This window comes from Gopherus evgoodei, chromosome 3 (genome assembly GCF_007399415.2).
Source record: "Gopherus evgoodei ecotype Sinaloan lineage chromosome 3, rGopEvg1_v1.p, whole genome shotgun sequence".
NCBI lineage: Eukaryota > Metazoa > Chordata > Testudines > Testudinidae > Gopherus > Gopherus evgoodei.
Window position 1 is genome coordinate 12482561 of NC_044324.1, and position 24338 is coordinate 12506898.

The following is a 24338-nucleotide window of genomic DNA, read 5'->3' on the forward strand; positions in this document are numbered from 1 at the left end:
TTGAGAAAAACGTTAAGTGGCGTAGGGCCAAGAACCGATCCCTGCAGGGCCCATTAGAAACATGCCCTCTCGATGAAGATTCCTCATTTAAATGATAATCGAGGCCTATCAGTTTGCCAGCTTTTAATCCATTCAGTGTGTCTTATGTTCATTTCATGCTGTTCTGGTTTCTTCATGAAAACGTTGTCTGGTACCCAGTCCAGCGCTGTACAGAAGTCTGAGTCTATCACATCGACCGGTATCAACCTAACTTGTAATTGGGCCCCAGGTTGGGGCTTCCAGTAGAACATGGAGCAGGTGGGAATTTATCGTACAGCTGGTGGAAGGGCCTGGGATCAAAGCCTGGGGCAGGTCCAATTGATTTTGTCTGTTTTTACCAGGCACTGGAAAGAGTCTGTGCTCTCAGGAGACGTGGGGGAGGAAGAGCCCTGAGAAGGGGTACTGGCCTTTTATTTACCCCCAAAGGGTGTGGACTCACCCCTGCGGCGACTCCTGCTGGTCGTTGGAGGGAATTAGCTCGTCCCAGCTCCAGAGCGCCCTCTGCAGGCTGGTGATCTGCCTTAACCCACTCTGGCCCCCATGTTCCTTCCAGGACCCGGTACCCCATTATCTGGGATGCTGCCCCCTGGCAGTAACCCCACAGTTCTGGGTCTCCCCCTCCCATGGGAACCCCCACCCACTATCCCCACCTCGCCTCAGTCTTGGCTACTGCCAGTCATCACTTAGCCCCCATTCCCTGGGGCAGACTGCAGTGTATCAGCCACTCATCACAGGCAAAGGGGTTTGGACCTGCTGCCTCTGCCTACTGGTGGCCTGCCCCTTTGCAACCCCACTACCCAGTTGGCCTTACCCTAGGCCTGTAGCCTGGGGGTTTCTAGGCCAGAGCTCCCCAGCTCCTCTTGCCTTCCCCCAGCCCTGATCCACCTTATGTACCCAGGTACACTCCCTAGCAGCCAGGCCCTTCTCCCTCTAAAGGCAGAGAGAGAGTATTTGCTCCTGGCTTCCTTGGTCTTTGTAGGGCCAGCTGGGTCTGTTTGGGACATGGCCACAGCTGAGGCTGTTTTCCCCCAATCAGCCCAGCTTTCCCTGCCACAGCCCTCTCGAAGGGCTGGTTTCAGCCCTTCCAGGCAGGAGCTGGTGACCACCCCGCTACATATCCCCAAAGGGGAAGGATCTGCTGGAGAGTTAAGCCAACCAACAAGCTGGGGAAACTGAGGCAGTGGTGGAGTGGCAAGCTACGGCCACCATCAGCAAGAGCTGCTGGTCAGGGAGCTCAGTGTACGCAAGACGCTTCTCAGCCCAGCCCATCACATGCCTGGGTGGCTCGTCTCCAAAAGCATCCCTTCACCACTGACCCGTTTCCATGGAGATCACGCTGGGAGGGCGGGAGCGGAACGTGTGACTGCCTGCACAGCCGAGGCTGGAGCCACGCTGGGGTGAGATGGTCGAATACGATTCCTGCAGCCACGCTGAGCGGGGATGCCAACGAGACAGGGAAAGCCAGGGGAGACAAACCACCCTCATCCGCCACACAACATGGGGACTGGGGGAGCCTTAATACCAGAGAAACACAGGAGCTGCCAGGAGGCAACAGACCGCAGGCCCATCTACCCCGGCATCCTGGCTCCAAGAGCAGCCAGCAGAAGGTGCTCTAGAGAAAGATGCACGAAACTGCAGCGGGCATTAATGGGCTAATCTGTCCCCAGGGAAAATTTCTTTCCTGGGCCCCATAATGAGAAAAACTTGAGTGTTTTAAATAAGACATTCAAAGCTTTCTAAGAAGCGCGGTGATGAATGAAAAAAGAATCCTCTCTTGCGGTGCCATTCCCTCCCGATATATCCAAGGCACTGCTTGACTTCTGATCAGCTACACACATGGGCCGCATCCGGAGCCGACGTAAAGCAGCCGAGATCCACTGAAGTCAATGATACTCCCCTGTGTTATCCCTGCCAGGAGTCTCTAATTCAAACAGGATTTAATTGGGGGAAGTCCTATGTTATACAGGATGTCAGGCTAGTAGATGATCACTCTGCACTTCCTTCTGACCTCAGGATCCATGAAAGTCAGCACAGGAGCTGTCCCATTTATTCGGAATGTGAATTCCTGCAAGGGTATGCTAAAACTAACAATTAAGTCACTGCAGTAACTCCTTATCTCCCGAGGTTGCTTGGCATCTGGTCATCCTACTCCAGAAGCTGGAGATCCAGAAAAACACCATCTTCTGCAAGGACTTATTTGCAAAACCCGAATGAAACATGGAAACCTTGATTTGTGAAATCTGTTGAGTTTTTTCCCCCCACACAGAGCCTGCAAGCTGAATGGGACAGGACACCCCAGATGGGGGGAAAATGGGGCTTTCCCAAGAATATCTCAAGATGGTGAACAAACTTGTAACCATCTCAGCAGGAGCCCGGGCAACACCCATTTTAAAAGTCAGCTGGAAATACATAAAAGTGTATGTCCGTAAGCACTCGGATCTGTTTGGCTCTCTGAGTTTCAAAGCACTTCAATCACTCAGAGCATTTTCTGGTTGAAGGTTTCATAATTTTTCATTTGGCAAGTATATCTAGAGGTGGTAACTGGGCATGTGCTTTTCATTTAAAGACGAAGGAAAGTCTTTTCTCTCTTTTTTTTTTACTTTGGAAATCTGAACAGAATGTAAAATCTGGGTTTTCAGGACGACCCTGCTGTGTATTCTGAGCTCTCAAATCTTAAACAAAGGGCCGCTGAGCCTTCAAAGAGATCCTCTCTCCAACATGGGTGCTGGTCAACAAAATTAAATAAGTGTTTTTAATGGCTGAGCGGTGTAAAAAGACCAACTAAAAATCTTCTTCATTGCTTGGGTTTCACCATCTTGGCTCTTGTGATGTTACCGACTGAATGGTCCTCAAGTTGCCACAGAATTTCGTAGCTTAGACAGACCTGGAATTTCTAATGTAGAAACCCCCACCCCCCTCCAGGCAGAGGGGACACTTCTCTGTCAGCAAAAGTCCATGCTGCCTTTGTACATCATAAAGAAGCAAAAGACAAGGCACAAACAGGGCCAGCTCCAGACACCAGCCGACCAAGCATGTGCTTGGGGCAGCACCTTGGGGTGGGGGCAGCACTCAGGGTTTGTTTGGTTTTTTTTGGTTTGGCTGGGCAGCAATGGAGGGTTTTGTTTTTTTTTTTTGGTTCATCTGGGTGGTGCTAAGGTGGCAGGAAGGGGGCTGGGCAGCACGGTGCTTGGGGCGGATGGGGGCTTGGGCAGTATGGCACGGTGCTGGGGGGGTGGGGACTTGGGCGGCACGGTGCTCAGGGGGGTGGGGGAGGGCTTGGGTGGGGCGGCGCTCGGGAGCGGGGGCTTGGGCAGTATGGCACGGCGCTGGGGGGGTGGGGACTTGGGTGGCATGGTGCTCGGGGGGGTGGGGGAGGGCTTGGGTGGCGCGGCGCTCGGGGGCAGGGGCTTGGGCGGTATGGCACGGCACTGGGGGGGTGGGGACTTTTGCGACGCGGTGCTCGGCGGGGGCAGGGGAGGGCTTCAGCGGGATGGCACTCGGGGGGGACTTGTGCGGCACGGTGTGGTGCTTGGGGGGGCGGGGACTTGGGCAGGGCGGCGCTTGGGGGGCTGGGGTTCAGTGGCATGGCGCTCGGGGGTGTGGGGATTTGGGCAGTGTGACGTGACACTTGAGGGGTGAGGACTTGGGCAGCGCAATGTAGCACTCGGGGGGGTTCGGTGGCGCGGCGCTTGCCGGGGGAGTGTGTTACGGTGGGGCGGCGCTCTTTTTTTTCGCTTGGGGTGGCAAAAATGTTAGAGCCTGCCCTGAGCACAAATACCCGCTTTCCCCCTTTGCAGGCCATTTTTAAGCAAGGGGTATTCCCATCAGTGGTCATTCACTGTACACCCAATACACCGATTCAAGCAAATCAGGGCTGTTTTCTTCTCTCGTTGACTTAAACCCAGCTCTTTGTAAGCAAAGATTATTGTAATTACATCCTCCTCCACGAGAGACCCTGACTCCACAATTCATTGTTCTCTGCTGCCTTCTCTTTGGTTAACACACGGCTTGTTCTGAGCAGCCTCACTTTCCAGATGCCCGCACTTGGCATTTCACAGCCACACGTTGGCTAGCTCTGCGTTTACCGCTTCACCACGGTTCAGGAAATGAACAATAATAAAACCTGCCCCTTGAAAACGCTGCGAGCGGCTGAACTGGTTTAAAACGAGCCAGTGAGTCAAGCAGGTCGTAGTGGTCAGGTAGGTCATCTGGTCCCCTCCCCCAGCATGGTGACCACCTTTCCAAAAGGGAAAAGCAGGACACGTGCAGTAGCTGGGGCCACATTGGGGTTTCATCTAACTCGCTGCTCGCTCAGTTCAGCCAAATGAATGCACAAACACCCAGGGCTTAATTTGGCCGAGGGCTTGTCAGGGCTGAGCCCCGGCACCTCCAAGCCTGGCAGGTCACAGCCCCAGCTCCTCCGGGCTTCCGCATCCGTTATGAATGTAAAAAAATTGCTTGAGCCCCGGCACCTCTTTCATTACAAATTAAGCACTGACAACACCCTAACCAGATACTGTCCACCCCATGCAGATCAAATTCTGTTGATATTTTCCAACAGGTTAAGAAAGTTTAGGTTTTAGAAAGCTGGTGAGGAGCGACAGAAGAGTCTAGCAAAGGAAGGGAAGATTTTAGATGCTATTTGTGTCATGTACATGCTATAATAAAAATTAATCATAGAACCATGGAGTTAGAAAGGTCATCTAGTCTAACCCCCTGCCATAGATGCAGGATTTGTTGTGTTTAAATCATCCAGGAAAGATGGCGCCAGCCTCTTTTAGAAAACCTCCAAACTTCCACAGACAGTTTGTTCCATTGAAATGAAATGCAGCTTTTATCTAGCACTGTCCATTGATAGATCTCAAAGAAAATCAGTACTAAGATTCCCATTTCACAGATGGGGAAACTGAGGCACAATGCGGTGCAGTGACTTGCCCAAGGTCATCCAGCAGACCAGTGGCAGAGCCAGGAATAGAACTGAGGTCTCTGGAGCCCCAGTGCTATGCTTTATCCAACAAGCCATACTTCCTCCCACCACTGAAATGCAACCACCTCTGGGGCAGAATATGGGAGCTAGTTTAAACCGTGCATGGCAGCACTGTTGAAGACATGTCCAATGCAATGCTATAATCAAATGGAATTACACTGGGAAATTTTCGGCAGGCAGATTGGAATTACCCAAGCTGGAATTGGGTCAGAAGCTGAAGATAACATTTCTGCTCTGCAGGAAGTGCTCTGGGTTCTTTAATGACCACAAGGGGTCAGAACCTCTGTTTTACTGAAGCACCTTCGCTGGCACAGCACCTCCTAGAGCTCTGGCCCAAGCATTTACTCAAGGGGACAAGCGGCCCCCATTGAATCCAAACCACCCTATCCTGGGTTTTCCTTTGAGGTCTCCCATCCAAGCATGGACCAAGCCCGAGGCAGGGTAAGCCGGGGAGAGCTGCCAGGATCACAGCTGGCCGAGAGACGACTTTTCATTTCCTTTCCCAAGTTGGGCTGTTTTTCCACATTCTGTGGTTGCTACAGTGATGCTGCATTTGATCACTGCATTCATTCTCGGCAATTGGAAGCCCGGGCCTGAAAGCCTTGGGGGAGGCAGTTTGAGACAAAGGAGCTGAATTCTGCAGCGATCTTCAGAGTCAGAGATGCCTTATTACAAAGGCCCAAACAAAGCCCCTTTTCACACTAGAGCAACATTCAAAGCTCTTGGGATTAGTCTCTTTGTTGCACCAGGTAATGAAATCCAACCCCCAGCTATTGTCTCCCGCTCTGGCTCAGTGGCATGTAGGTGGAATGCTCTTTGCGCCCGCCCCTGCACCAGGTTTCCACCACCGATGTGTTCACAATGCAGCTTGGAGCAGGGGGGCAGGCAGGACTGCAGCTTCCAACAGCGGAGGGTGGGGGAACAGCTCTGATAGAGCCCCCCGCTGCCCCCAGATCTCAGTGCACCAAGGTGGCCAAGCATCATCATACCCATTCCATAGATGGGGAAACTGAGACATAAGGCACTGCAGTGCGTCGCCCAGGAAGTCAGAACTGGGAGAAGAAGACAGGTCTCCTGACCGCCCCCCAGACTAGTGCACTGTCCACTGGACCATGCTGCACCCCTGACCGGTAACAAGTCTAAAGAGGTTGACCCCATGGCTAACCTTCAAGGGCCTGATTCACCGTCCTTACCCAGATCGGATTGTCCTAGGCTCTCCCTGCATCCTCCCCCCATGCATGTGTCCCCCTTCCCTTCACACGCCCCTTCCCCCCAGCCCAATCTGGCGCCTGTTAGGGGACATCCACATGGTGAGCAGAAACCCGGGGCAGCGAGTCGCAGAGAGCCCTGGTCTGTAGACCGGGCCTCACGCTAAGGCAGTAAAATGAGCTTGTAGACGTGTGGACTCATCCCTGCGGCGCCTCCTGCTGGTGACTTCCGGGAATTAGCTTGTCCCAGCTCCGGAGCGCCCTCGGCAGGCCGGTGATCCGCCTGTCCTCTGGACACTGGTACCCCGTTATCTGGGGTGCTTCCCTCTGGCAGTAACCCCCCAGTTCTGGGCCCCACCATCCCAGGGGAACCCCCACCTCACCTCAGAACATGGCTACTGCCAGTCACCATCTAGCCCCTGCTCACTGGTGCAGACTGCAGTGTATCAGCCACTCATCACTGGCAGGGTTGGGTTTGCACCTGCTGCCTTTGCCAACCCCTGGGCTGCCCTCTGCAACCCCCAGTACCCATTGGCCCTTTGCTAGGCCGCAGCCTGGGGCTTTCCAGGCTGGAGCTCCCCAGCCTTTCCCCAGCCCTGCTCCCCTCAGGTACCCTGTGTCTAGCTCCCTGCAGCCAGACCCATCTCCCTCTGTAAACAGAGAGACTCCCTGGGTCTGTGGCTCACAGCCTTTTATAGGGGCCAGCTGGGCCTGATTGGGGCATGGCCTCAGCTGAGTCTGCTTTCCCCAATCAGCCCAGGCATCTTGCCCCAGCCTCAGCCCTCTCCTGGGCTGTTTTAAGCCCCGAAGGGCAGGAGCGGGTAACCACCCCACTACAGAGTTGTGTCAACATTGGGACTCTGGCTAATGCTCGGAGTCTGAAGCCCACCCCATCCCAAGGCTTCAGCGCCCAAACACCAGCCCATGTCCGAGAGTCCGCACTGCTCGTTTTAGTGCTATCGGGCGAGCCCCGCCAGCATGAGTCTGTAGAGCTGGGCTCTGCCAGTTTCCACTTGCTGTGTAGACATACTGTGCACATCTGGTGCGTACCCCTCCCCCAGGGCCCTTCACTATGGCCCCTCCCCCACCATATCTCTTGTTCACACCCACTCAGGGCTCCTGCACAACGCCCACTGCCTGCAGGTTTCCACTGCCTGTGCCCTTCTCCCCGCCTCCTTCTCATTCCCCTGCACCTTCCCCCTCCCTGTGCAGGGTGGAAGCACCTGTTCACAAAGGATTTGAGATTTGGCTTTGCTCTGAAATGGAGCAAAACCCCGCAATTTTGAAATGCTCCACAAAGGAAAAGCCCCCCAAACTGTTTATTTCGGGTCATTAAAACGCTTTTTTCGATTTCAACTCTTTTGACCAGGTATTATGCTATCAACACACCACAAAGTGAAATTAAAACGTTCTGCAACAAAAAAAGTTGTTTCACAAAGAAAAACGGAAACGTTTCATGTCAAAAGTGTCAAGCAGGCATTTGCATGGCATGGGCACAGATTCCCATTTCTTTTTCTGCACAAAATTCTGGCCACAAAAATCGGCCTGATTTCACAAAGCATTTTGATGTCGATGGAACTGCAGATTCGGATGGAAAATGGTTCCATCAGAGTTTTTCCAGCCAGTGCGACTTGTAGCCCCTTTAATAGATCCCAAGGCTGGAAGGACCATTGTGATCATCTAGTCTGACATCCTGTCTAACATAAGCCAGAGAACTTCCTTCAAGCAACTCCTGTTTGAACTAGACCCAGGGACTCCAGAATGGGGGGCGGGAACAGACAGGAGTAGAAAGGAGTGAACAGGGGGTGGGGGAAGAGGAAAGGGGCAGTGTGAGGGCTGGGGTGGCTTGAGGGGACGCTCAGTGAGAAGGGGCGGTGTGGGGGGATGGGCCTGTGGCCTCCCCCCCCACCTTTAGGATCCTTCCGCTGTTCCTGACTAGAGCTGATCTTTTAGAAAAACATCTAAACTTGATTTTAAAATGGCCAGTGATAGAGAATTCTGCCCATCCTGAGGCCAGTTGTTCCAATGGTTAACCACCCTCACTACTAAACATTTACTCCTTGTTTCCAGCCTGAATCCATTTAGCTTCAAACTTCCAGCCATTGGATCCTGTTAGACCTTTGTCTGCTACACTGAAGATCCCTCTATTGTCATATTTCTGTTCCCAGTGAGGCTCCTTTTAGGCTATGATCAAGCCACCTCTTCGCCTGCTCTCTGTTCAGCTGTCCTTGCCTTGGCTGGCTTGCCATAACATTTGGGGGGCTTTAAAAATGGTTCTCCAGGAAAACCCTGCGTGTCCTGCCATAGGCTCTCGAAGAGCCAGGCCACCTGGCGCAATTCCCTCTGCCCTCCAGCGAGCCAGCAGACAAGTGCCCGTCATAATGCGCTTGGGTCCCACGCCCAGCCCGGGGAAAGGATCATTTTCCAAACTAATTAGCTGTGTGGCAATTGCTACCCTGGGATGGAACAAAAGCCCCACAATGAGCCATGCAACAGCATCTCAGCTGCAGCCCTTTCAATAATTCAAACGAGCCAGCGTCGGGTGTCATGCCTTTATCTTCAACTCCAGTAGATATCCCTTACCAATGCCTGTGCATTATTCAGGAGAAACAAGGATTGCCTTCCCCACCACGGAGAGACGGCTCTGTTTCTGCATCGCCTCGTTCCCCTGCCACTATAGGATTTAACATCGAGCTAAGACTCAGTGGACCTGCAGTCAGTTCCTGGCTCTGCCACACACTCCACACACTTTATCTCTGCGTGTCTCCGTTCCCCAGCTGTGACATGAGGGTAATAACCAAACAGTAACACATCTGTGCAGGGGCTGGCAGTGTTTCGGGGTCCGTGTGCTCTCCCCACACAGCACAGCAGCCTTGGGCCGGGAAGTCCTGACTGTTTAAGGACCCCCCACAGATATGCCAGCAAGGCAGCCGGACTATGCAACAATCAATACCAAAACACAGAGCTCTACCTTGTGAGCTAAAGGAGTCGCTCCATCAGCCAGTGGCGGTGCAAGGTTGTTAACCTCCACGTGGGCGAGCCACTAGAGGGAGATACGACAAACTCAAAGAGGCATCCCAGGTCATACCCCGTTTGGGACAGCGGATAGTTTTTCCACGGGTTGCTTTTGGGCACTATAGTGCTCTGCCACGGAGCTGGGACGGTGCCACTTGAAAGCATGGCTCTGCTAGCAAACGTGCCTCTGTACACGGCTTCCTACTGAATGTCTCCAGGCCAAAATTTCAGAATCACTCAACCCCCTACTTAGGCAGGAGTAAGTGGCCAGATTTCAAAGAGAGCTTGGCTCACTGGCTCTGGCCCCAAGTGCTCAGGGCCAGATTGAGATTAGCCAGTTTATCTAGGAAAAGGCTGCAGGGTGACTTGATCTGGGGCTGTAAGTACAGACATGGGGAGAAGATTTTGGACCTAGGGGGCTCTTGACTCTAGCAGAGAAAAGCTGAACAAGTGCCAGTGGCTGGAAGCTGAAACTAGACACATTCAGCCAGGAAATAAGACACAAATTGTTAACAATAAGAATAATTAACCTGTGGAACAATGTACCAAGAGATGGGATGAATTCTGAATCACTTGGGATCTTCATTCGAGATTGGCTCTCTCTTTCTAAAAGACATGCTTACCTCACCCAGGAGTTATGGGCGTATGGCAAGACCCCTGGGGGGAGGGTCTCTGACCTGTGTTCAGACTAGATGATCACAATGGTCCCTTCTGGCCTTGCCATCGGTGACTCTCTGAGTTCAATCGGAGGTGATTTGCACAGGGTCCGTACAGCTGGCCCTACGTTCCGGACAGCTGTGCACCCAGAAGCACCTGGATTGGCATGCACGGCGGTGCCTGAGACGGCTTCCCAGTGGCAGAGAACTTGCTTTGGGGTGGATACCTCCCACCACCTGCCTCCTCTTCAGCTGAAGGGAGATGCAGCCTTCCACCTTTGTCGCCCTATGAATTGGAATCCATGCCTTTCCGACCCTGCTGTCTCTGCAGCCATCCCCGGGCACGACGCCCAGGCACCTAATATCCCTGTGACTCATAGACTCATAGACTCTAGGACTGGAAGGGACCTCGAGAGGTCATCGAGTCCAGTCCCCTGCCCTCATGGCAGGACCAAATACTGTCTAGACCATCCCTAATAGACATTTATCTAACCTACTCTTAAATATCTCCAGAGATGGAGATTCCACAACTTCCCTAGGCAATCTATTCCAGTGTTTAACTACCCTGACAGTTAGGAACTTTTTCCTAATGTCCAACCTAAATCTCCCTTGCTGCAGTTTAAGCCCATTGCTTCTTGTTCTATCATTGGAGGCTAAGGTGAACAAGTTTTCTCCCTCCTCCTGATGACACCCTTTTAGATACCTGAAAACTGATATCAGGTCCCCTCTCAGTCTTCTCTTTTCCAAACTGAATAAACCCAATTCCTTCAGCCTTCCTTCATAGGTCATGTTCTCAAGACCTTTAATCATTCTTGTTGCTCTTCTCTGGACCCTCTCCAATTTCTCCACATCTTTCTTGAAATGCGGTGCCCAGAACTGGACACAATACTCCAGTTGAGGCCTAACCAGCGCAGAGTAAAGCGGAAGAATGACTTCTCGTGTCTTGTTATTCTTCCGCTTTACTCTGCGCTGGTTAGGCCTCAACTGGAGACTCTTGCTCCCCAAAATCGAAATGTGTCACTTTGGAATTGTCAGAACAGGGCATCGATGCTTCAATTGTTTATTTTTCATCGTTTCAACTGAAATTGCCAAAATCTTCATAAATGAGTGAAATGTTTTGATAAATCTGAATCTGCATTTTTCATTAAAAAAAAAAAGAGTTTCAGCCAAAAATTCACCCAGCTCTGCTGGTTCCAACCTGTTTAGGAAGGACAGAGAGGGTCAAAGTCAGGGATGAGGATGGCACCTGTTTCAGAGCTATTGACAATTCAGAACCGCAATATCTTCCATACACATGGTTCAATGCGCTAACTAACACAGCCCAGGACGGGGCAGTAATGAGGATCTGTGACAGATGGTTGAATCAAGCTAGCAAACAGGTAGAGTTACTCCTTAAGCATCTACCTGAACTGTGCAGAAAGAAAAAACGTGTTGTTATGGGAGATTTCAGTTTGAGGGAGACATGCTGGAGGTCTCATGCGGCCAGGAATAAAACATAGTTTCCAAAAATTATAAAATAATAATTTTCTAACACAAAAGGCATTGCACTGAACATGGGGAAACTCTATTTTGGACTTCATAATGACAGATACAGGTGACTTAATCACTGAACTGGAAGATGGTGTTTGCCCAGGGACCCTTGATCATATAGGCAAATATAGGACAGTCCCAACTGGTAATATATATACTTGATGGTTCGAAAGGCTGAGGAAAAGTATACGTGAAATTGACTGGGAGGAAAATTTACACAGAAAAATGTGAATACAATTTGCAAGTTCTTTAAGGGGAGTCTATTAGATGTTCAAAAAGCCACAATCCCATAATCAAGAAAGAGGACAAATTTGGCTAACAACCCTTCCTGCTTCAGTGGCGGTGAAGGCATCATTGAGAAATTAAAAAAACAATATATAACAAATGGGAAAAGGGGAAAATGGGTGGCAATATATATTAGAAGTTACAGAGTACACAGAATTGATAAGGGAAGCTAAAGATATCAGGGAAAAATCCATGTCTCATGGGGCTAATGAGTTTGTTATGTCTATTGGGAACAGAAGATATCCTAGCAATGGCATAGGCCCATATTAGGTGAAGATGGTAAAATTGTTAATAATGATGAAAAAAGGCAGAAATGTTCAATAAATATTTCAGTTCTTGCTTAGAAAGGAGCAGGATGATGTTTTCATATCACAAGAGGGTGGTGTAGTACTTTCCAGCCTATTAGTGTCAAAGGAGGATGTTAAACAACATCTGCTAGGGATAAACATTTTTAAATCAGCAGGACCAGATAACTTGCACTCAAGAGTCCTTAAAAAGTTGGCTGAGGAGAGCTCTGGCCTGTGTTAAATTTTAATAAATGTTGGAAAATTCCAGAGAGCTGGGAGAGTGCCAAGCTATCAATATGGGTGTTTTCCTACAAGATCTACTCTAGTTCAAACAGGAACTGATTCAGGGAAGTCTTATAGCCTGCGTTATCCAGGAGATCAGACTAGATGACCACAGTGGTCCCTTGGAATCTATGAATCCATGAATATTTAAAAACAGCAAGCAGAATGATCCAGGTAACTATAGGCTGGTCACCCTAATATCCATCCCAGGGAAAATAATGGTAAAGTTGATACAGGATTTGATTAATAAAGTATTAAAGGAGAGGAATATAATTCATGCCAGTCAATGTGGTTTTATGGGGGAAAAAAAAGTCCTGTCAAACAAGCCTGATTTCATTTTTCAGTGAGATTGTTGATAAAGGTAACGACATAGAATAAGAACCAACGGCTGGAAGCTGAAGCCAGAGTAATTCAGATTAGAAATAAGGGCTTGTCTACACTCTGGAGCACACCTACGGCCCCATAGCTATGCGTACAGGGCCATAGCTGTGCTGCGGAGTCTCCACACATAGACACACGCTATGGCAACTGAAGAGGTCTTTCCTTTACTTCCCCGACCCAAGGTAGACATGTCCATGGAAGCATTCATCTGTCAACCCTAGCCGCATCTACACTAGCAGTTAGGTCCACAGAGCTACAGCGCTTACCGGTGTGAATTTTTTCACACCCCCGTACACGGTAACTATGTCAAGCTATGTTTTAAGGGCAGAGCAGGCCTGAGGCACACGTTTAACTGTGAGAGTGATTAACTCCTGGAACAAACTGCCATGGGGAGTGCTGGATTCTCCATCTCTTGATGTCATCTTCCAGTCCAGACTGCCTGCCTTTCTGGAAGATGCCTTAGCTAAATACAAGGTACTGGCTCAATGCCAGGGGAACTGGGTGACGTTCAAAGGCCTGTGATGCACACAGGAGTTCAGACCAGATGATCCAAAGGTCTCTGCTAGACTCACACTCTCTGAGCATAGTTCTGGGTTTTCATAAGACTGACAGAACTTCTCATTGATGTCCATTGCAAATGGCTTCTGCGCAGCCCTTTGCCGAACCCCAGGTGACCTCAGGAGGAGTCTGAGGCAGAGGAACAGAATATCCTGAACCCTGCCTGAAAGCTGATGTAAATGGGGGAAGTTATGCTGGAGTCCAAACAGCGACACCAATTTGTACCTACTGAGGATCTGGCCCTGTTTATTCTGAGTGCAGTCAATCCAGGACCATGCTTTAGCCAACTGGCGAAGCTAGCGATTTGCTTTATTCTGGAGAAAGGGGACGAGCTTGGTTTGCAGGTCTCTAAGCAGCAATGAACGTGAAACAATGTGACTATGGTTGAAAAGTGGCAGCCAGTGCTGGAGTTCTAACTCCTGGCTCCAGGCTCTGGGAGTGGATCCTGTTTCCTTCCCTATGGAGCAGAAAACCCTGGCAGAGGCTTCTAAACTGGCTCCTTGCCCTCCTTTCCAGCGGCTTGTACAGACATTCACATAGACTTACAAGTTCTTTTCCTTAGTGGGTGAGCAAATGTGGAGTCTTTGAAGAAATGCTGCATTGTTAGCTGTGCAATGATTCTTTGAGGGAAGCAGTGGTAGATATTTGTTCTTTCTTGTCCATACTTGGAGGCAATTTTTGACATGGAGCAACTGCCTGAGAACTGGTGTGTGGGCTGAGATGTCTAGGAAAGGGGATTTTCTCTGTTCTAGGATTGGTTCATGTGTGTAAGTAAAGCAAATCACACAGGCTCCATGTCAAATGACTTCTCCTCCAATGGGAAAGCCAGGGCCGGCGCTTCCATTTAGGCAACCTAGGCAGTCGCCTAAGGTGCCAGGATTTGGGGGGGGGCATTTTGCCGAGAGGGTGGCAGCCTGCTCTGGTGGACCTCCCGCAGGCGTACCAGTGGACCCTCCGCAGGGACGCCTGCGGGAGGTCCACCGAAGCCACGGGACCGTGCCGCCGTGCTTGGGGCGGAGAAATGGCTAGAGCCGGCCCTGCACCTAGGGTGCCAAAAACCCTGGCGCCACTCCTAGGGAAAGCTGACTGGCAAAGCCCTGGAAACAGGCTACTGCTCGGTACAGGGGCAATTCTGGTGCCAGAAGTGGTCACCCCAATATCTGTGGTTCATTGCAAACAGTCAGTCCATTGCAATACTTTGTCCATTTATGGCCCCTTTCATCGCTGAACCTCACAGCATTTTACTGACATTAATTCTCACAGCATCCTCATGAGCTGTAGATACAGTATTATCTTCTCAATTTACAGATGGGGAAGTGAAGGCACAGAGAGGCAAGCTGACTTGCCCCCGGGTCCCAGAGCAGGTCAACAGAGCTCTGATCTCCTGACTCCTAGTCCCCGGAGCTGAGGGCCAGAAATGCAGTAGTAGAGAGCACTGTTCATTTGTGCCAGAGACAGGCTGAGGGGGAAATAAAAGGATGCACTAGGTCGGCTATTCAGGGTCAATGGAGCTATGCAGATTTATGCTCGAGAGGGAGTGTGGAGCAGACGCAGAGCCGGTCACTGAGGTGATGTTTACTCTGGAGCTGGGATTTCCAGCTCAGGTCGGTGAACACAGGCTAGCTTTGAATGAGCAGTGCATTGAAGTTAGCAGCGTAGCTGTGGCGACATCAGGGGGCCGTTCCAGGATGCGCCTATGGTCTCAGAGGGGACTGGACTTGAGGCGGCTCAAAAATGAGACAGCAGGTCTCTGGCTGAGATACTTACTCGGCCTATATTACCAAAGTAACATCCTTCCTCTCTGCATCAGCCTTGCAAGTAACCCCCTCCTGCCACAACACACCTTCCATCTACAACAGGGGTTGGAGCTGTGCTGGGATAGCATCAGTCACTCCCAGAGCTGGGAGGCGGGGGCTCGGCCCTCAGGACAGTGACTGAATAAATATGCTCAGCTGAACAGAGTCAGCGCTCAGCATAATTGCTTAAGGCCCCGAGCAGCTCCAGCCCATGCCCCTATTAATTATTAGTATGTGTTGTGTGGGAGGGGCCAAAACATTCCTGCTTAGGGCTAGCACTGCCTCTGCTCATTTCAAACTCTCGTGGGATTGCACCAAACTCTCAATGAACCTGAGACACAGTTGGGTCCAGTTTGATATTTTAAAGCAATTCATTTTTAGCATCCCTGCCCCAGGAACCATCTGTCTGTATTGTCACTTGAAACAAGTGTAAATGCTCCCAGCTGGTGGCTCTGAAGACCCAGACAGGGGGAGAGACCCTGCATCACACCCTGGCTTTTAGACCGTTAGTCTCTGTAACTCTTGCCTGTGTTAGGGTAGCTACTAGGAGTCTCTGCTGAGATCTGGGCCCCACTGTGCTAGGGGCTGCACAAACACAAAGTGAGAGCCACTCCCTGCCCTAAAGAGCTTCCAGCCCAAATAGACAAGACAAAGGGCATGAGAGGAACCAAAGGCCTGGACAGACGTGACCAACTCAAGGTCACCCAAGAGGTCAATGGCTCTTCACTCCCAGCCCAGGGGTCTACCCGTGAGTTCAGATGTCTCCAGTCAGTGGTTGTCCCCAGGGCCTTCAACAATCTGTTGCTTTCCCACATCTCCCAGAGCTCTCTATTAGCTCACGCAGTAAGGGCAGTCTTTGTTGTGCTACAAGTCGTGGGTTCAGTGCCTGCTTGTGGTGCCTATACGTGTAGGTGACCTTGTTCTAGGGTTTGCTTCCCCTGCCGGAGACTCTCGTATAACTCCAGGAATGGCTGCGTGCTTCAGTAAAGCCGACGTTCTAGTTGTGGTGCAGAGCTGTACGTAGCATGTGGGGTCGTTCTTTGGACAGGACGCTGCCTAACAGGCATGGCTTCTCGTATGGGTTTGTTCATACTTGGGGGTCAGGGGCTGATCTTTGGGGTGTAGTCTGGGCTGGGAGGTGAGCTGCTGCCCAGCTCTTTCCTCCGACACATTTAATGCATGTCAAATCCACGTATCCCCAGTTAGCATCCAAAGAGCAGCTCCCTCCCTGCTCCTAACCCAATATCACACCACGCGCTCACATCTGTGTAACAAACTGGCTGGGTGCCTGTTCCTGGGTCACTGCAGGATAACAGCCTACAGCTGCTAATGGAATTACTCTTTTAGCTCCAGTATGGATAACTCGTCGGGGCAGATTGTTGACTTATATATATATAAAGCATTAAACATACATTTAGGTATTCAATATAGCAGTTATATAGCCCAGATTAGCCTGTACCTTTGTTATAATCCTGTTCACTTATGCTAAGCATCCCATAATACCTTGCAATAGTTTCAATAAGATTTGATTTAAGAGATTGGAAAGTTTTCAGTAGCAGGATCTATGATTGTTTCCTTGTAGCAACAGAAAGAGAATTACCATCGCGAGCCTGACATGGTCCTAGATGGTGTCTTCATGCCCCTTGGCGTGTGGAATGCATGTACCCGGAACAAAGCTAAGGGTGCATCACGGTGCCAGATAAAACAAGACCCAAAGCTAATCGGTTATGCCTAGCTTCCAGTGACAGCTGTGGTACCTTTTACTAGTAAAGGTCTGAAAGCCAGTAACAGAGCCGACCAGAAGGGGAAGGGCATTGATCACGCCTGAGGCTGGGACCCACGAGCGATGGATTCAGACCAATGGGATCCAGGTTAGAAAACAGTTTCCGAAGTTGGGCTGGCTGAGCCCATCAACTGCCTCTCACGCTTAGTGATAGCAAAACTGGGGCTCAGTCTAACTCTGCTCTTTTATTCCCTGGGGTGTCTGATCCCCATTAGTGGGGCAGAGGCTAAGCGAGAGTGACTTCCTCCCACGCGCATGGGAATGGCAACACGCAAGTCCCACTTCAGGGGAGTGGGTGGGTCACAAGGTGATTTTACAGCCATTCTGTGGGGTTCAGCCCAATGCACGTAGAGACCCACCTTTGTAAAACACCCCTGTTTTGTCTGGTTATTAACTGCCTGTCAGTATAAGCAGTATGAGGACTGTAGGACTGCAGATCTGTCTTTCCCCTCCCCCAGTAGAGGGTATAATGATTGCAAATTTTAGCTCTGATTTCCAGGCCATGGACTTGGCTTGGTTCTAATTCAGGTAGTAAAGATTCCAGTGGACTTGGCTTGCTTGTCTCCTTGGAAGGTCTATTAACCTCTCTCTCTCTCTAGACAGAACCATGACACCAGCTAGCAGGGGGGTGGCCTATTCCACACAGCATGGGACTGGCCCCACCACCGGTGGTGGAAGAGGAGAACTCGCTCTCACCTGTTGGTGAAGACTTTGCTGTAGCTGAACACCTGGATCTCCAGCATCTCGTTGCCATCGATATTGCTGGCGATCGGCCACCGGAAGGTCTGCGGGAAAACAACGGAAGGAGAAAGTTAGGGTTCTCCTGAGGTTTGTCTCGGGGAGAGGTTATGTTGGTGGGGTTCTGCACCCATAGGAATCAGATCCTCAGCTGGTGGAAATCAGCAAAACTTCCTTCATTATGTTATCTGTGTTACAGTCGCTCCCAAAGGCTGCAGCTGAGATCAGTGCCCGGCAGAGTACATAGAAAGTCCCTGCCCTGAATAGCTAAGGGCAGACAAAGAGTGAGTGGAGACAGAGGTGGAAATGACTTGGAAATGTTGGGAACCATTAGGAAAGGGATAGACAGTAAGACAGAAAATATCACATTGCCACTATATAAATCCATGGTACGCCCACAGCTTGAATACTGCGTGCAGATGTGGGCGCCCCATCTCAAAAAGGATATCGGGGAGCTGGAATAGCTTCAGAGAAGGGCAACATTGATGATCAAGGGTATGGAACAGCTTCCATATGAGGAGAGACTAAAAAGATCAGGGCTGTTCAGCTTAGAAAAGAGACGACTAAGGGGTGATATTGTAATTGTCTATAAAATCATGAGTGATGTGGAGAAAGTTAGTAGAGAAGTGTTATGTGCTGTTTCCTACCGGACAAAAACCAGGAGTCACCCAATGAAATTAATAGGTGGGAGATTTACAACAAACAAAAGGAAGTATTTCTTCACACAATGCACGGTCAACCTGTGGAACTCCTTGCCAGGGGATGTTGTGAAGGCCAAAAATATAACTACGTTCAAAAAAAACTTAGATACATTCATGGAGCAGAGGTTCATCAACGCCTACTAGCCAGGATGGGCAGGGATGCAACCCCATGCTTCAGATCACCCAATACCACTGACTGCCAGATGCTGGGAGGGGAAGGCAGAGGTGGATCCATTCTGTTCTTTATACTCCCCCTGAAGCTGTGATACTGGCCATTCTCAGAAGCCAGGACACGAGGCCAGACGGACCTTGGGTCTGACCCACCATAGCAGCTCCTCTGTTCTTACAGCCAAAGTCACATGGCAAGTAAATAGCAAAGCTGTCATAAACAGATAGCTAAGGGTTAATGTCTCTTTCACCTATGAAAGGGTTAACAAACAGTGACCTGAAACACCTGACCAGAGGACCAATCAGAAAACAAGACTTTTTCAAATCTGGGTGGAGGGAAGTTTTGGGTGTGAGTCCTTTGTTCTTGGTCTGTTCTTTTTCTCATCTCTGAGAGTGATCTTTCTATCTCCTGGCTTTCTAATCTTCTGTCTCCAAGTTGTAAGTACAAGGATAGTAAGACAATAGGTTTATATTGTTTTCTTTTGTATTTACATGTGCGTAGTTGCTGGAATGTTTTAAATTGTATTCTTTTTGGATAAGGCTGTTTATTCATTTTTTTCCTTTAAGCAATTGACCCTGTATATTGTCACCTTAATACAGAGACTATTTTTAATGTCTTTTTCTTTCTTTTTTAGACCTGTTGGAGTTTTTCTTTAGTGGGGACTCCAGGGAATTGAGTCTGCAGCTCACCAGGGGATTGGTGGGAGGAAGAAGTCAGGGGGAAAAATCTCTTTGTGTTAGATTTACTAAGTCTGACTTTGCATACCCTCTGGGTGAGAGAGGTTAGATCTCTCGGTACTGGTGTTTCAAGGATTTGAAGCAGGGAATACCCTAGAGTGCCCAGGGCGGGAGAATCTGGGAGGAGGTAAGGGGGAAGGGAAGTGGGTTATTTCCCTTTGTAGTGAGACTCAGGGCATCTGAGTCTTGGGGTCCCCCAGGGAAGGGTTTGGGGAGACCAGAGTGAGCTAGACACTGAAATTTCTGGCTGGTGGCAGCGATATCAAATCCAAGCTGGTAATTAAGTTTGCAGGTTTCATGCTAACTTCTCATGTTCTGAACGCTAAGGTTCAGATCTGAGTAGGAGAGTTATGACAAAGCAAGGCACTGAACCAAGATCTCCAGGACATCAGGCCAGCATCCTGCCCACTGGGGCACACACCCGCTGCGTCAGCCCTTAGGTTGTCAGAGGAGATGGCTTTATTTTCTCCTATATTATGCCACTGCATTTCCAAGCAAGTTTAATAGGGGAGAGTGACCCAAGACAGACAGGCCAAAAGGGATATCCACTTGCAGTCCCCGTGAGGAAGCGAACGAGGGGCTCTTTCAACAGGAGCTGCACTGAAAACACAGGCCTAGCGCTGATAAGGTTTCATTGTCAGTGCTCGGGCAAGCATAAGAACATAAGAACGGCCACACTGGGTCAGACCAAAGGTCCATCTAGCCCAGTGTTCTGTCTTCTGACAGTGGCCAATACCAGGTGCTTCAGAGGGAGTGAATCTAACAGGTAATCAAGTGATCCATCCCCTGTCGCCCATTCCCAGCTTCTAGCAAACAAATTCTACTTTTATTGTTTTTTGCAAGCCAAGCAATCAGCCTGCTGGGACAGTTCACACAAGGAAGTTAAGAGCGTCATCCAATTGTCCAAGACATAATCCTCTTATGCCTACTGGGAGCAGAGGAAACCTTATTACAGAACTGGAAACAATTCATTACAGGAAGGCAGCCACAGCGAGCGAGTCAGAACAATGCTGAGTGCGAAGGCAAGATCCCCAGCGGCTGAAACATCCCCGCAGATCTCCGGCTTTATTGGAGGAACACAACAATAATTATGTGCAAAAAAAAAAGTGAAAGGCTGGGGTAGGGAGTTATCAAGACATCACCCAGTGTTTGGAAGCTCCGGGAGACACAGCCAAAGCAGAAATGGTCTGATGGGTCTATTTCCCCTAACTAACACTAACACGAACACACACAGCAATTTATGTAAACTTTCCTGCAGAGCTGTTATTGCAGCATGGAGGAAAGGAACAAATTGGATTCTGATTCCCACTAAGTGAGAGGAACTGGTGAAGTGAAAGAGCATTTAATTTGTACAGGATTTGTATTTCTAGGCAATGTTTTTTCACTGCCTGGGAACGAATCCCTGTCATAAAGTGTTTGGCTGAATTTGGAAACGGTACCCCTATGGGCTTGAATATTTTATAGACACATACAGACACGGGAGTCACTAGATCGTTGGCCCTGCTCCAGCTGCTTTGTATTACAGTAGAACCTCAGCATTACGAAGGGCTCGGGAATGGAGGTTGTTCGTAACTCGGAAATGTTCATAACTCTGAACAAAATGTTACGGTTGTTCTTTCAAAAGTTTACGACCGAACATTGACTGAATACAGCTTTGAAACTTCATTTGGACCCACGGGAAGGAGGCCCTTGAAGAATTCCACCTGGATTTCAACAATTTCCAGCCCACTATCAACCTCAGCCTGAACCAGTCCACACAAGAGATCCACTTCCTGGACACTACAGTGCAAAGAAATGGTGGTCACATAAACACCACCCTATACCAGAAACCTACTGACCACTATACTTACCTACACGCCTCCAGCTTTCATCCAGACCACACCACACGATCCATTGTCTACAGCCAAGCCCTTAGATACAACCACATTTGCTCCAGTCCCTCAGACAGAGACAAACACCTACAAGATCTTTATGGAGCATTCTTAAAACTACAGTAGCCACCTGGGGAAGTGAGGAAACATATTGACAGAGTGAGACGGGTACCCAGAAGTCACCTACTACAGGACAGGCCCAACAAGGAAAATAACAGAACACAACTGGCCATCACCTTTAGCCCCCAGCTAAAACCTCTCCAGCGCATCATCAACAATCTACAACTTATCCTGGAAAACGCTCCCTCACTGTCACAGACCTTGGGAGACAGGCCAGTCCTCGCTTACATACAGCCCCCCAGCCTGAAGCAAATACTCACCATCAACTGCACACCACACCACAGAAACACTAACCCAGGAACCAATCCCTGTAGCAAACCCCGTTGCCAACTCTGTTCCCATATCTACTCTAGCGACACCATCAGGGGCTCATTCACCTGCACATCTACTAATGTGATATATGCCATGGTGTGCCAGCAGTGCCCCTCTGCCATGTACATTGGCCAAACCGGACAGTCTCTATGTAAAAGAATAAATGGACACAAATCAGACATCAGGAATGGTAACATACAAAAGCCAGGAGGAGAACACTTCAGTCTCCCTGGACATTCAATAACAGATTTAAAAGTAGCCACCCTTCAACAAAAACACTTTGAAGAGAAACTGCAGAGCTGCAATTCATTTGCAAACTTAACACCATTAATCTGGGCTTGAATAGGGACTGGGAGTGGCTGGCTCACTACAAAAGCAATTTTCCTTCTCTTGGTATTGACACCTCCTCATCAGTTATTGGTAGTGGACCACATCCACCCTGACTGAATTGGCCTTGTCAACACTGGTTCTCCACTTGTAAGGTAACTCCCTTCTCTTCAGGTGCCAGTATATCTATGCCTCTATCTGTAATTTTCACTCCATGCATCTGAAGAAGTGGGGTTTTTACCCACAAAACTTATGCCCAAATAAATCTGTGAGTCTTTAAGGTGCCACTGGATTCCTCGTTGTTTCAACTGAACATGAACTTCCAGTGCTGTGCTGTAGGTAAGGGAGCACACGAGAGCCTTGGGTGTATAAACGGGGAAATATCAAATAGGAGTAAAGAGATGTTATGATCTCTGTATACAGTGTTACTGAGACTGATACTGGAGACTGCGTCCCGTTCTGGTGATGCTGAAAAACCGGAAAGGTTCAGAAAGAGCTACAAGAATGGCATGAGGTCTGGAAATTGTGAGTTATAGTGAGAGGCTCAGAGAAACTCAATCTGTTTAGTTTATCAAAGAGAAGGTTAGGATGAGACTCAGCCAGTCTGTAATTAGCTGGAACCAGATACGTGACTAGCAATCCCAAGCTCCCATCACTCACCATATTTTCCGTTATGCTAAAATCATGCAACCTTGGCCTGCAAACCTGTCATCTCTTCGCAGCTCGGGCCTGTGCCGTGACTGGGAAGCAGACCTCCAAGGCAAACCAAACAGGGCAGTAAAAAATGGTAATTCAGTAGGGGGCCAGAACTGAACCAATTCCCTTTTACAGCCCTAGGAGGCACTGTGCTGCTCCCTTTTCAATGGGATTTAAAGTGCAGATTCATGGTCACTGGCATCCCCACAATGCTTTCCACAGGAACCTGGTAGTGTCCTATTGCCAAAACCCAGTTTGAGTTCTGCTGTCCCACTCCTTACCTGCAGTGTCAGCTGGATACGGGACTTCCCTTCCTGTTCTGCACTGCAGCAGGACATTGCTGCTGCATTCCACCCCAGAGACAGCTGCATTTCAGAGGTGAATGAAACGATTCCTCTGTGTAGGAATCATTTCCTAATGTCTTCCCTAGGAAAGGCTCTATGCACATGCCAGGGTTCACTGTTACTTTTACAGAGCCGGACCATTTCCTGCTTTTCCAGGCCCAGAACCTCCCAGGATTTCTCATGCTGAGAGAAAGACCCTTCCTTCCACGACCAGCCTGCATTCTGGGGACGGGCCGGCTGGGTTCTGCTTGACTCCTCTCCGCCTTCCCTGCTGCTCTGGGCCTCCTTGTCACTCTAATGAAGCCTTAACTTGGCCATCTGCACCACTCTCCATCCCCTTGGCAAATGCTAGACCATGCCACTGGCTCACCCCTGCCTGAGGAAGAGAACAAACCACAACACGGACATTAGTGGCTCCTTATTTGCACTAAGTCTCTACTGGAAACAAGAGGTTCTAAGACATGGCAAAAAGCTGAAAGCACAGACCAGCCAGAATGCACCTACAGCCAAAGCAGAACGCGTCCAGCTGAGCCAAACAGGTGAGGGACCGAGTTTAGCTACTTACAGCTTGCGGCTTCCCCTGCGTCTCACGAGGGAAACTACTGATGTACCCAAGCTCTGGATTCTGGTGTGCCCCAGGTTCAAGGATGCTTGGGCTGAGCCCACAGCTGCGGGGAAGGATCGCCGATGGAGGGGTTTTTGGATGCGTCGGATTTCCAACAGCACGGTGAAAACGTTACAAATAGAGGTGACTGGAATTCCCCCTGAGAATTGCAGTGTTAACCAACAAGAAGTCAGTTTGTCCACTTCTGTAGTTGAAATCTGAATACTGAAACATTGTGGCTGATGATCAATTGGGGAGAAGGGGGAATTGGCTGAAGTGACCAATTTTGGGGTGTTGGATTATTTGAGGAAAACAATGACAATTTCCCTTGGAAAGCAGGTGCTTTCCCTGAATTTTTGCATTTAGCTGAACTCCCAACTTTCCATTGAAAAACAGTTTTGATGAGAATTTTGGACCAGGTTCCCTTATGAGCCATTCCTTCAAACAGCATGGCAGCCGGTGGGCAGAGGCAGGCTTGGCTTCCTTGGGAGGAGAAGCAGCAGGAACATCCCCATGGGACTGACAAATGAGCTGGGAAGGTGCATGGCCATCTTCCTGTAGGGCACCGTTGTGACCGTCAGAGCCACACAGTCCATAGAGGATACAATGCCCCCTTTCACAATTGCATCACACCGCGGTTTGTGATCCACTGTAACCCCCAGATCCGTTCCAGCAGTCCAACCACCTAGCCACTTGTTCCCCATTTGGTAGCTGTGCTGCTGATTTCCCCCCCCCCCTTCTTAAGTGAAGAACTTTGCACTTGGCTTTACTGAAATTCATCCTGTCGAGTTCAGACCAATTCTCCAAATTGTCAGGGTCATTTTGAATTCTAATCCTGCCTTCTGAAGTGTTTGCAACCCCTCCCCGCTTCATGTCATCCACAAATTGAATAAGCAGATGCTCCACTCCATT

At 49.6% G+C, this 24338-nt stretch overlaps 1 protein-coding gene across 1 annotated transcript in view; it reads right to left on the reverse strand.

Annotated features, from left to right (window-relative positions):
* Positions 1–24338, reverse strand: part of OTOF (otoferlin) — a 193013-nt gene that overhangs the window by 119917 nt on the left and 48758 nt on the right. The window contains 1 exon segment of the mRNA XM_030555087.1: positions 17504–17592. Within this exon segment, the coding sequence (XP_030410947.1) occupies positions 17504–17592 (89 nt within the window).